The following is a 12,884-nucleotide window of genomic DNA, read 5'->3' on the forward strand; positions in this document are numbered from 1 at the left end:
CCTGGCTATTTTTCCCCCACTTCACAACTGCCACTTCAATGTGAGGAGCGTAGGGGGGATGGAAACTGAATGCAGAACACGGATCTCAGTCTCGCGATCCCTCTGAGCTCAAGCACAGTGCTAGGACATGTCAGTAGGGACCACCACAACCTGTTAGAGCCACCAAGAGAACCATATGATACCTCTAGCACCGATTGACTATATATATATATATATATATATATATATATATATATATTATATATTTATATATATATATGAACAGATGGCATTCTCGTGTATAAAAGTGATTGTAGGTGCTTGTCCCATAATAAGCAGATAGACAAAAGTATCCTCACCGGGCAGACTTTGTAGCAGGCTTTCCAGAAAGAACGAGACCGCACATCAGGCAACCTGAATTCCAAGATGTATTGCAGGTAAGTGGCACAAACACCCGACGTTTCGGTCCAGTTTGTAGGACCGAAACGTTGGGTGTTTGTACCACTTACCTGCAATACATCTTGGAATTCAGGTTGCCTGGTGTGTGGTCTCGTTATTTCTGGAAAGCCTGCTACAAAGTCTGCCCCATATAGTTACTGGAGTAATAATTATGATTCAACATTTAATTATTATTCAATTGAATTTATATAGTCACAATATAGTAAATATTGCTTTTGTGTGCGGTATGATGAACACATTTAGTAAGGTTAATACCCTGGTTAAGTTCTGCCTTGCGTCTGTGTCAAAAGCTTAGGTTCCAAGTGCAGGCCCATGTACTAAAATATATAAGGGAATGCCGGCTCTCTAATTCTTTATATGAAAATGACAGCTGGGGCGACCAAGACGGATCGCGTGTACTCAGATTTGCAATTCTAAGGACGTTCTCTCCAAAGGATCCATTAAAACCAGATTTAAATGGAGTTACCATGGGGTTGGTATGTCTTTACAACTACAGGCTAGCAAGAATTAAATGTTTTGTACAGTATGTGTTGGTGTACAAACCAATGTACGTGGTTGTTATAATGATATTCTACACATTTTTACATGTAACCAGTTGCAGATACATTAATTTCACCCACAAATTACATTTAATATGTATATATCTGAGGGGTTATCTGGAATATGATGGTGCTGGTTAAGTACTTGGAGAGACTTATGGAGTCTTTTATACTCTGATTAAAGTCGAAATAAATGAAAGTCCTCGATTTCAGGTCATAAATGTGTCCCCGGTCAAGGGAAAGTGATAAACAATCAAGACACTCCCCTACAGACTTGTAAAGGTATTTAGAGACCCGTTTTGTGGTTGATCCCTTTCATACACTCAAGCATCTACGTGACATTTATCAACATGGCTTTCTTTCTATTGTACTCTTTTTCCATAGGAGAAATTCTCTACCCGCAGATTAGTGAAGTGCTCAGGGACGAGAATGCGGTAAACACTCCCTAATTGGAATGCATGTTAAATGTGGTGAGAGATAATATAATGTGTACAGTTGCATTTATGCTTGTACTGTACTTCTTTTACATCTGACATTCAGCTCTCGTGACATGTTTTACAGGAACATTTATCACGACTCCATATATTAACCAAACTGTGATGGTAATAACAACAGCCAAACCAGGATTTGATACTAAACATTGTGCCTTTAAAAACAAAAAACAGAAACAATGCACATTTATGCTTTCAAACAAATAGTTAAGAAATGAAAAAACACATGGATTTTTACTGGCTGCTCAACAGCTAAATCAGGTTTCAAATTAAACTAAGGAGTACTGAAGAAAGCTTATGTTACTAAATCCTTTGTTCCATTTTTTAGAAGTTACCGTCATTTCACCATACCTGGTGTTGGTCCTTTGTACTCTTCTAGGTGAGCTCCAAGTATTGGGACCTCTTGGGCTCCAGCTGTATCCCCTCTGAGCCAAAGAACCTTGAAGCAGAATGAAAATTCATATACCGAGATTTGGTCATAGGAATGACAGGCTGTCGTAATTTACTTCTGTTGTAAACATGTTGTTTTCATTGGAATTAGACAGTCAATACACATTTGAAGTGAGATAATATCATAGGTAAGTTGGCAAGAGAAAACTGTGCTGTGATGAGTAACAAAATAATACCTATAACAGAAAACCTGCTGCACTGCACCTTCCTATATCGATGTTCTCTCTTGGTCATCATACCATAAATATGTCAGTATATCTACTCGTTCCATACTCAAAAATAATTCAAAACGTGTGTGAAGTCTGCTTCTCAACAGGTTAACTACAGATTTGACAATCAATTAGGTAAGATTGTTTTTCTCTGTACTTGTTCCCAAATCTCTGTCACCCAGAGTACACCAAATTATTGTAAAATGAACTTGCACTGCAAATTGATAATGAAATACATTGCTAAGTGTTCTAAACAACTTACCAGAGGCACTTGGACTCAGAGATAATGTACGATTTGAAAGAGCAGGATATTCATTCTGCAAATCAAATAGTTCTATATTATGCAAAGCACAGACTTATTATTTCTTACCTTAACTACTAAACATTGCTAATAAACATTATTTGAATTTAAACCGGTCACCAAAAGAACAGGAAATTTGGCATACTTTCTAGGAGCACGTGCCGTCCGACTTAAGAATGTAAACTGGCGATGCAATAAGGATTAAGCAATATAACATTGTCTCTTCAACTTTGTTAGCCCTTCACAGTTTAAAGTACAAAATTGAGACCACTGCAACATTAAAAAAAAAAAAAAAAGCTGTGTGTGCTGAGCACGCGCATAGTAAGTGAAACTTCTTTGACTTTTGTCACAGAAATTGTATTTGTGTTGGTGATGTTTTAATTAAAAATCAAAATACAATTTCAGTTACAAAACGCAAATAAATTTGACTTAGAATGCGCGTGCTCGGCACACATCCCATGTATTAGCTATTTGCACTAAGTGTGAATTCCTTGTGTGTATGTGTGTCAGTGTGTGTGTCAGTCAGTCAGTCAGTCAGTGTGTGTGTGTATGTCAGTCAGTCAGTCAGTGTGTGTGTCAGTCAGTGTGTGTGTGTGTGTGTCAGTCAGTGTGTGTGTATGTGTGTCAGTCAGTGTGTATGTGTAAGTCAGTGTGTGTGTCAGTCAGTGTTTGGGTGGGTCAGAGTGTGCGGGGGGGTGTGGGTGAGTCAGTCAGTGTGCGGGGAGGGGTGGGTGAGTCAGTCAGTGTGCGGGGAGGTGTGGGTGAGTCAGTCAGTGTGCGGGGAGGGGTGGGTCAGTCAGTCAGTGTGCGGGGAGGTGTGGGTGGGTCAGTCAGTCAGTGTGCGGGGAGGTGTGGGTGGGTCAGTCAGTCAGTGTGCGGGGAGGTGTGGGTGGGTCAGTCAGTCAGTGTGCGGGGAGGTGTGGGTGGGTCAGTCAGTCAGTGTGCGGGGAGGTGTGGGTGGGTCAGTCAGTCAGTGTGCGGGGAGGTGTGGGTGGGTCAGTCAGTCAGTGTGCGGGGAGGTGTGGGTGGGTCAGTCAGTCAGTGTGCGGGGAGGTGTGGGTGGGTCAGTCAGTCAGTGTGCGGGGAAGTGTGGGTGGGTGGGTCAGTCAGTCAGTGTGCGGGGAAGTGTGGGTGGGTGGGTCAGTCAGTCATTGTGCGTGGAGGTGTGTGTGGGTGGGTCAGTCAGACAGACAGTGTGCGGGGAGGTGTGGGTGGGTCAGTCAGTGAGTGTGCGGGGAGGTGTGGGTGGGTCAGTCAGTCAGTCAGTGTGCGGGGAGGTGTGGGTCAGTCAGTCAGTCAGTGTGCGGGGAGGTGTGGGTGGGTCAGTCAGTGTGTGGGGGGGTGGGTGGGTCAGTCAGTGTGTCAGTCAGTGTGTGGGGGGGGGTGGGTGGGTCAGTCAGTGTGTGGGGGGGGGGTGGGTGGGTCAGTCAGTGTGTGGGGGGTTCAGTCAGTGTGTGGGGGGCGGGGGTGGGTGGGTCAGTCAGTGTGTGGGGGGGTGGGTGGGTCAGTCAGTGTGTGGGGGGGTGGGTGGGTCAGTCAGTGTGTGGGGGGGTGGGTGAGTCAGTGTGTAGGGGGTGGGTGGGTCAGTCAGTGTGTGTTCAGTCAGTGTGTGGGGGGGTGGGTGGGTCAGTCAGTGTGGGGGGGGGGTGGGTGGGTCAGTCAGTGTGTGGGGGGGGGTGGGTGGGTCAGTCAGTGTGTGGGGGGGGTAGGTGGGTCAGTCAGTGTGTGGGGGGTGGGTGGGTCAGTCAGTGTGTGGGGGGGGGGGTGGGTGGGTCAGTCAGTCAGTGTGCGGGGAGGTGTGGGTGGGTCAGTCAGTCAGTGTGTGGGGAGGTGTGGGTGGGTCAGTCAGTCAGTGTGCGGGGAGGTGTGGGTGGGTCAGTCAGTCAGTGTGCGGGGAGGTGTGGGTGGGTCAGTCAGTCAGTGTGCGGGGAGGTGTGGGTGGGTCAGTCAGTCAGTGTGCGGGGAGGTGTGGGTGGGTCAGTCAGTCAGTGTGCGGGGAGGTGTGGGTGGGTCAGTCAGTCAGTGTGCGGGGAAGTGTGGGTGGGTGGGTCAGTCAGTGTGCGGGGAAGTGTGGGTGGGTGGGTCAGTCAGTCATTGTGCGTGGAGGTGTGTGTGGGTGGGTCAGTCAGACAGACAGTGTGCGGGGAGGTGTGGGTGGGTCAGTCAGTCAGTGTGCGGGGAGGTGTGGGTGGGTCAGTCAGTCAGTCAGTGTGCGGGGAGGTGTGGGTGGGTCAGTCAGTGTGTGGGGGGGTGGGTGGGTCAGTCAGTGTGTGGGGGGGTGGGTGGGTCAGTCAGTGTGTGGGGGGGGGTGGGTGGCTCAGTCAGTGTGTGGGGGGGGGTGGGTGGGTCAGTCAGTGTGTGGGGGGTTCAGTCAGTGTGTGGGGGGGGTGGGTGGGTCAGTCAGTGTGTGGGGGGGTGGGTGGGTCAGTCAGTGTGTGGGGGGGTGGGTGAGTCAGTGTGTAGGGGGGGTGGGTGGGTCAGTCAGTGTGTGGGGGGGTGGGTGGGTCAGTCAGTGTGTGGGGGGGGTGGGTGGGTCAGTCAGTGTGGGGGGGGGGTTGGTGGGTCAGTCAGTGTGTGGGGGGGGGGGTGGGTGGGTCAGTCAGTGTGTGGGGGGGTGGGTGGGTCAGTCAGTGTGTGGGGGGTGGGGGGTGGGTGGGTCAGTCAGTGTGTGGGGGGGGTGGGTGCGTCAGTCAGTGTGTGGGGGGGGGGTCAGTCAGTGTGTGGGGGGGGTGGGTGGGTCAGTCAGTGTGTGGGGGTGGGTGGGTCAGTCAGTGTGTGGGGGGGTGGGTGGGTCAGTCAGTGTGTGGGGGGGGGTGGGTCAGTCAGTGTGTGGGGGGGGGTGGGTGGGTCAGTCAGTGTGTGGGTCAGTCACTGTGGGGGGGGTGTGGGTGGGTCAGTCAGTGTGTGGGGGGGGGGTGGGTCAGTCAGTGTGTGTCGGGGGGGGTGGGTTCAGTCAGTGTGTGTGTGGGGGGGGGGGTCAGTCAGTGTGTGTGGGGGGGGGGGTCAGTCAGTGTGTGTGGGGGGGGGGCGGGTGGGTCAGTCAGTGTGTGGGGGGGGTGGGTGGGTCAGTCAGTGTGTGGGGGGGGTGGGTGGGTCAGTCAGTGTGTGGGGGGGTGGGTGGGTCAGTCAGTGTGTGGGGGGGGTGGGGGGGTCAGTCAGTGACGGGGGGGTGGGTGGGTCAGTCAGTGTGTGGGGGGGGTGGGGGGGTCAGTCAGTGTGTGGGGGGGGTGGGGGAGGTCAGTCAGTGTGTGTGGGGGGGGTCAGTCAGTGGGTGGGGTCAGTCAGTGTGTGGGGGAGGGGGTCAGTGAGTGTGTGGGGGTGTGTGTCAGTGTGTGTGTCAGTCAGTGTGTATGTGTGTGTGTGTATGTGAGTCAGTGTGTGTGTATGTGAGTCAGTATGTGTGTATGTGTCAGTGTGTATGTGTCAGTGTGTATGTATGTGTGTGTGTGTGTGTGTCCTGCCCCCCTTTCTCCTGACTCTCCCAAGCACACTTGTCCTCCCCCCAGCACACTTGTCCTCCCCCCAGCACCCTTATCCTTTCCCTGCACCCAGACCCTTTCAGCATTCCCCCCCCCCCATTCCTACCAGATCGCGGCACAGAGGAGATGGAGGCAGTGTCGGCGGGGGGAGAGGGAGAAGCGCGTCATCGTCAGCTGGAGCCAACTCGGAGGCTTCTGATGGTGCTGTGGGGGACGTGGGGGACGCAGCGCACTCATCACCCCCCTCCTCCCCCCCCGTTTCCGGAGCAGTTCTATGCCTCGGCCGGGGCATGCACCGGGAGGAGAGGCCGCAGGAGATCAGTGCCTGCATAGAGCCCCGGGGAGCAGTGTGGGCTTCAGTGTCCCTGTGAGGAGAGTCATGGCGTCTCGAGCGTCGCCATGACTACCGGGCATGCGCAGCATATCAATGGGCGGGGAACGGGCGGGGAATCAGCGGCGCCGTCACAACTGCGCATGCGCGGCATGGCAGCGGCCGTTAGGAGCGCCGCATTTGTCACGATGTGTGGGGGGGGTGGGGCTGGGGGGGGGAGGGGGCTTAGGGGGGGGAGCGATTAGGAGCGGCGCCGGCGGCGATCTGATTTGTGGAGCGGGTGTGATGTCAGTGTTGGGGTCGGGCTGAGCCAGAACACAGCCCGGCCTCAACTGCCAGCACTGACGTCACATCCGTTTCATTTCTGTCTCCACAATTCTTTTTTGCCCCATCACGAATGAGGTGCCACTAAGGAAGTTTCACTTCAAAAAAAGTTTGCACTCACTATAATCAGTTTTTCTCAACAATCTTCTCAGGACAACTCAAATGTTAGGAATAACAAATTAATTACCAAGCATGTGTGCAATTATATTAAATATGAATGTGTGATGGATATAACCAGCCAATAGCCTAGCTAAGGTGCCCAAGTGAGAAGATTGAGAGAAAGTGTCGCAGACACACACAATTACAAGTTGCTATAAAACTACTTCAGAGCAATTTGCAGTCAGCTCTGAAGTGGGATCCAGCAGAACTTTCTAATGCACTAATTTGCACAGAACGATAGCCTACAAAGTGAAAAAAGATCCCAGCTCTGCAAGCTGAGGCAAAGAGACTAGTAACAGGCACTGGCATTCACGGACCGTTCTACTCCAAAAAGCTCAAATGGCTAAAATTCAACTAAAGCGTATTTTTGGAACAAAGGATCAGAGTTACAGTTTTGATTTGATTCAATAAGGTGGGTGGGGAGGGAGAGAACCCATACACTGCACTATATCCAGGAGGAAGATTAGAAAACAGACTTTGGCTTAGTCAGTATGCACTCTGTTCTAGAACCATAACAGTAAAATACATTTGCAAGACCAAAAAGGCAGATTGACTTACTGGATAATGACTAGAGTTGCCATTGTACGAGGCTTCGAAAACACTCTCAGTCATGCCAGTCCTTTCCCACTGGGGACACCGGTTTGCTATATAATAAGATTGTGGCTGCAATGCACCCGACATATGGCTTTCTGGTATACTTCTGTGCCTTTTAAGCTTTGAAAAAGACAGATCATCACTTGCTGCCCTTTTACGTCTGCTTGACACTGGTGAATTGATCAGAGCATTTACAGTTTCTGATACTTGCGTTTCTTGGCTAATTGCGTTTAGGATTCTTCGCCTGGGCAAAAACATCGGATGTGGATCCCCTAAAACTAGTTTCCTGTACACGGTTTTAAGTTCTGAACTGGTTTTAGCAGGACTTTTCACTATAGGAAATGTGGAAAAAGAATGCCTTCTTCTTATGGTGCCTTGAATCTCTTTGGGCCACATAATCAGCCCTACATGGTTAGAAGTCTGTGCTGGTGACTTTATCTCACAATTCTCCAGCTTCCTTTGATTCAGCAACGCCGCAGACAACAGTTTTGATGGCGATTCACCAACTTGATAGCTTTCTCTTGGACCCAATAATGAAGAACATGGAAGTACACATCTGGTAAACCATGCGTCACTTTTACGCAAACATTCTGGCCTTGATGCGATGCCGCTCTCATTACAGATTTCGTTAGTAAAAGTCTGGTCTGTGGGAAGGGTATGTGACAAAAAAGAAGCTTGCAGTAGATTCGGCTTTGCAACTTGAAGACTTTGTTCTGTGTAAGGATCTCTGGAGCACAAGCTCCTCTGCCCACGTTCAGCAATACCGGAATTGTTCAAATCGCTTGTATCTTCAGGTCTCCAAGGCATGTGGGAATTTGCCTCATAATTAACAGTGCAACACGCTTTCTCTTTCTTAGAAATTGGGCCCAGCAGCGACTTTGAAAGCCTGGATGTGGGAATCTCTCTTTTTACTCTGGTAAGATCTGTCTTGTGCTTGTTAGCGTACCAAACATTGCGTCTGTAGTATTGAAGTACATTAACGGCTGCCCATTTTTTGCTTTGGATTTCCATCAGTCTGCTGAAAAATTGTATCATATTCGGATAAAAGTCAGCAAGAGTGACATCCCCGAATTCAGAGAAATTAGAGTCGTTACAGTCCACAGATTCTGGCTTATCTGTTTCACTGTCCTCCCCTTCCGTAAAACAAAGTGTCTGCTTACATGCTCCTGCTGTACTATCCGACGCCAACTGTCTATTGTGTCTACCAATAAATCTTTTCAGTTGTGTGGCAATGGAGACTTTTAGAGGAGAAGCAAAAGAACGGGAAGCATTGGTACTTTTATGTTCAAGATATCCAAGAGAAATATCTTCTCTGTTACCTGGAAAATGAAAATTTATAACGTTATCAATTACATTTTAAAGATCTAAAAAAAGTCAATAATTGTTCAGCTTTAACACTGTGTATTTATTCTGCAGTTGTTTTTGTAACTGGATTGGACAAGTCCCATGACCTGCATTATTTTCAGCTCTGTGACCTCCTAGTTCCAGACATACCTTCGGTGAAGTTACCGCTGTGGAAGCAGGAGATTTAAATGGCCATGATTCCAGCTTCCTATTGGCCTGCGATTTGAACGGACATTTAATTTCCCTGGAGGCTTTATACCAGTAATTTGCACCAGCATATAGTAAGATTCAGCTCCGGGGAACTCCCCAAAACTAATAAAAACCAGCCGGGTTTGCCGCGAGATCTTTGATAGATGTACAATGTTCTGTTACGTATGCTGTAGAATAGGGGCCAGTGAATATATTCTGTCATGATGTAACAATGTGACAAAACATTGACATAATGCTAACTCAGATCACACAAGCTTTCCATCTGCAATGACACACCCTCTGTGAAGTGAAGTAATGCACCATTATAACAGTGACGTCACTTCCATTCACATAAATGAAAGTTAATGCACCATTGATTGTACAGTACAGCACATTGCTTCTCACCATAAAAGAGACCGCAGTTCCTAAACAACCAACTGGACAAGACAGATATCAGATTTTTCAGTGAATGGTTTCCAAATCAACCAATTTTGTCTACAAGGTCCTTGAGCAATCTACCAAACATTACTATACAGATGCAGCCTTGGTCGTATCAGGTAGAATAAACCCACTGAAAGCAGCCATGGTTTTTACGGTTCGTTCCCCGAGCCGCAGCGTTTTGCTTTTCTTCACACAGCTCTGGCGATAGTAATACTGGCTACATCTGTATCCAATACAAAGGCAGAGAATGGCGGGGGAGGGGGGCATTTTTTATTACCGTGTTTATTTTTCATTGGCGAAACTTTTACAGAAAAATATTTTTCTCCTGTGCGTTCAACCTACAAAAAAAAGAAAAGAAAAAGATAATAGATCACGTCCTAACTAAGGCCTCGTCCAGGCTCTTCGCTTGCGTGCTGAGGCGCAGGGAAAGCGTTGTCTTTCCCTGGCCTTGCGGTTGCTTGCCCTGCGCTCCGTCAGGGGGCGGGCCAGTTCCGTCACGGAGCTGGTCCGCCCTCATTGGGCGTACCGCTCACGTGACCGGCAAGCGCTTGATTTTTTTGGATTTTTAAAATTGGGTAAGACCTACGGTTCCGCGCGCTTGCGGAAGCGTAAGCGAGCCCCTACTGAAGCCGCTCTAATTGCGACTGTAGGGGCTCAGTGCTGAACGGGAGCGCGCGTCAGCATGCTTCAGCAAGCAAGTGCTTACCATGGACGAGGCCTAAAGGTGTAATTAGCAGTGACATCTACAAGTCATACTCTACATTTTACTTGCCAATTTCCTATCAAATGGCAGAAAAGCCAATTGGCTACAGATCATAGAATTTACTTAGTAAAAAGTCATTTATTTATAAAGAGATAATATTTAGCAGCGCAGTACAACGGGCTGTGAAAGACCATAACAATAAAATGACATTAACAGACAATAAGCAAGGAGGGCCTTGCTCAAAGGATACAGTCCAAAACGTGAGGGCGTGCAAGTTACAGTGGGGAAGAAAAAAAGGAAGGGTGTGTGCCGAGCATGCGCGTTCTAAGTGAAACTTCTTTGTGTTTTGTCACTGACATTGTATTTTGATTGTTATGATTTTGATTGAATTAAAGACTTGAGTATAATTTTTTTTCCTGAAGAAATTTCCATAATACCAGTTGGAAAAGATGATACAATTGACTTATGATAACTAAAGTAAGATATACAGGTAAACCCCGTTATAGCGCGACCCGTTATAACGCGGTTTTCACGTGGCTCCCGTTTAAAAATAAATAAATATATAAATCTAAAATTTTTTTTACATGTTTTTTTGCACACTGCACGCTTCACACTGCACACACTGCACACACACTCTCACTGCACACACACACACTCTCACTGCACACACACACTCACTGCACACACACTCTCACTGCACCACTGCACACACTCACAGGACACTACATACTCACAGGACACTGCACACACTGACTGCACACTGCACACACACTGCACACACTCACAGGACACTGCACACACTCACAGGACACTGCACACTGCACACACTCACAGGACACTGCACACACTCACAGGACACTGCACACACTCACAGGATACTGCACACTGCACACACATTCACAGGACACTGCACACACACTCACAGGACACTGCACAGCACACACACTCACAGGACACTGCACAGCACACACACTGACAGGACACTGCACAGTACACACACTCACAGGACACTGCACAGCACACACACTCACAGGACACACACACTCTCTCCCTCTCCCCCCCCCCCCCCCACACACACAGGATAGAATGTCTGTGGTGTAGAGCAGGAGAAGCTATCAGGAACACAGACACACAGACACACAGCTCTCTTCCTAGACAGGGCAGGCTCCCCTGGCGTCCCTGAAAAGTTTGCGAGTGAGAGCAGGAGAAGCTGCTGTGCGGGTGATCAGTGGACATGTGAGTAAAATTGCCATGGAGAGAAGGCTGCAGCCCTGAGCCTCGCACTCTCCAAGCACTGCCTGCAGCTCTCTGACTGCTGGGGAGGAGGGAGGAGTAGCACAGTGCAGCACAGTGCGATGATGCGATCCCAGCTCTCCCCCCTCTGTAGACACGGAACCCCGGGCGCGGCGGCCATTTTTAAATTTGTTTAATTAATTAATTAATTTAATTAGCGCGACCCCGTTTGTAGCGCGGTCGGATCGGGTGGTCCCCGAGGACCGCGCTATAACGGGGTTTACCTGTATACATAATTTGGATTTTAAAGTATCTAAATGCCGATACTTTCAAAATTCTTTCATTCAATCAAAATCATAAAAATCAAAATACAAATCAGTGACAAAACAAAGAAGTTTCACTTCGAACGCGCGTGATCGGCACACACTTTTTTTTTAAAACTCACTTCTATATTTTGCTTTCATTCAGGATTACCCATGTTGTCCTTAGTTACAGTATGTGATACATTTGTATTTTATTTATTATTCATCCTCATGCTTGTGTTGCTGGTTCTTTTCATTCATAAATTTTCAACACACATACTAAGTTTTTTTTTTCAATTATCCTTAGACCAGAAGTGTTTGTTTATTTAGACAGTTGCATACATTGTATTGTATTGTATTGTATTGTATGTCTTTATTTATATAGCGCCATTAGTGTACATAGCGCTTCACAGTAGTAATACATGTGGTAATCAAATAAATAACAGATAATATAAATAACAGATCATGGGAATAAGTGCTTTAGACATAAAAGTAACATTTCGGAAGAGGAGTCCCTGCCCTGAGGAGCTTACATTCTAATTGGTAGGTAGGGAGAACGTACACAGACAGTAGGAGGGAGTTCTGGTAAGTGCGTCTGCAGGGGGCCAATCTTTATGTATCCTGTGTTCAGAATATCCACAGTGCTATTCATATGCTTCTTTAAGTAAGTGTGTCTTAAGGTGGGTCTTAAAGGTGGATAGAGAGGGTGCTAGTCGGGTACTGAGGGGAAGGGCATTCCAGAGGTGTGGGGCAGTCAGTGAAAAAGGTTTAAGGCGGGAGAGGGCTTTAGATACAAAGGGGGTAGAAAGTAGACATCCTTGAGCAGAACGCAAGAGTCGGGATGGTGCATAGCGAGAAATTAGGGCTGAGATGTAAGGAGGAGCAGAAAAGTGTAAAGCTTTAAAAGTGAGGAGAAGAATGGAGTGTGAGATGCGGGATTTGATCGGAAGCCAGGAGAGGGATTTCATGAGGGGAGATGCTGAGACAGATCTAGGAAAGAGTAGAGTGATTCTGGCAGCAGCATTTAGGATAGATTGTAGGGGAGACAGGTGAGAGGCAGGAAGGCCAGACAGCAGGAGGTTACAGTAATCAAGACGGGAGAGAATGAGGGCCTGAGTCAGAGTTTTAGCAGTCGAACAACAGAGGAAAGGGCGTATCTTAGTTATATTGCGGAGGAAAAAGCGACAAGTTTTAGAAATGTTTTGAATGTGAGGGGCGAATGTGAGAGAGGAGTCGAGTGTGACCCCTAGGCAGCGTGCTTGGGCTACTGGGTGAATGATTGTAGTTCCAACAGTAATGTGGAAGGAGGTAGTAGGGCCAGGTTTGGGAGGAAGTATGAGGAGCTCTGTTTTAGCCA

At 48.0% G+C, this 12,884-nt stretch overlaps 1 protein-coding gene across 1 annotated transcript in view; it reads right to left on the reverse strand.

Annotated features, from left to right (window-relative positions):
• Nucleotides 1-1,500: 1,500 nt before the first annotated feature.
• The window catches only part of LOC142475580 (uncharacterized), a 39,137-nt gene continuing 27,753 nt past the window's right edge, over nt 1,501-12,884 (reverse strand). The window contains exons 8-12 of the mRNA XM_075581381.1: nt 9,567-9,627; nt 7,280-8,634; nt 2,390-2,444; nt 1,804-1,907; nt 1,501-1,623 (exon numbers count right to left, since the gene is read on the reverse strand). Coding sequence (XP_075437496.1) covers nt 1,501-1,623; nt 1,804-1,907; nt 2,390-2,444; nt 7,280-8,634; nt 9,567-9,627 — 1,698 coding nt within the window. The remainder of the gene's footprint in view (nt 1,624-1,803; nt 1,908-2,389; nt 2,445-7,279; nt 8,635-9,566; nt 9,628-12,884) is intronic.

This window comes from Ascaphus truei, unplaced genomic scaffold, assembly GCF_040206685.1.
Source record: "Ascaphus truei isolate aAscTru1 unplaced genomic scaffold, aAscTru1.hap1 HAP1_SCAFFOLD_128, whole genome shotgun sequence".
NCBI classification, from domain to species: domain Eukaryota; kingdom Metazoa; phylum Chordata; class Amphibia; order Anura; family Ascaphidae; genus Ascaphus; species Ascaphus truei.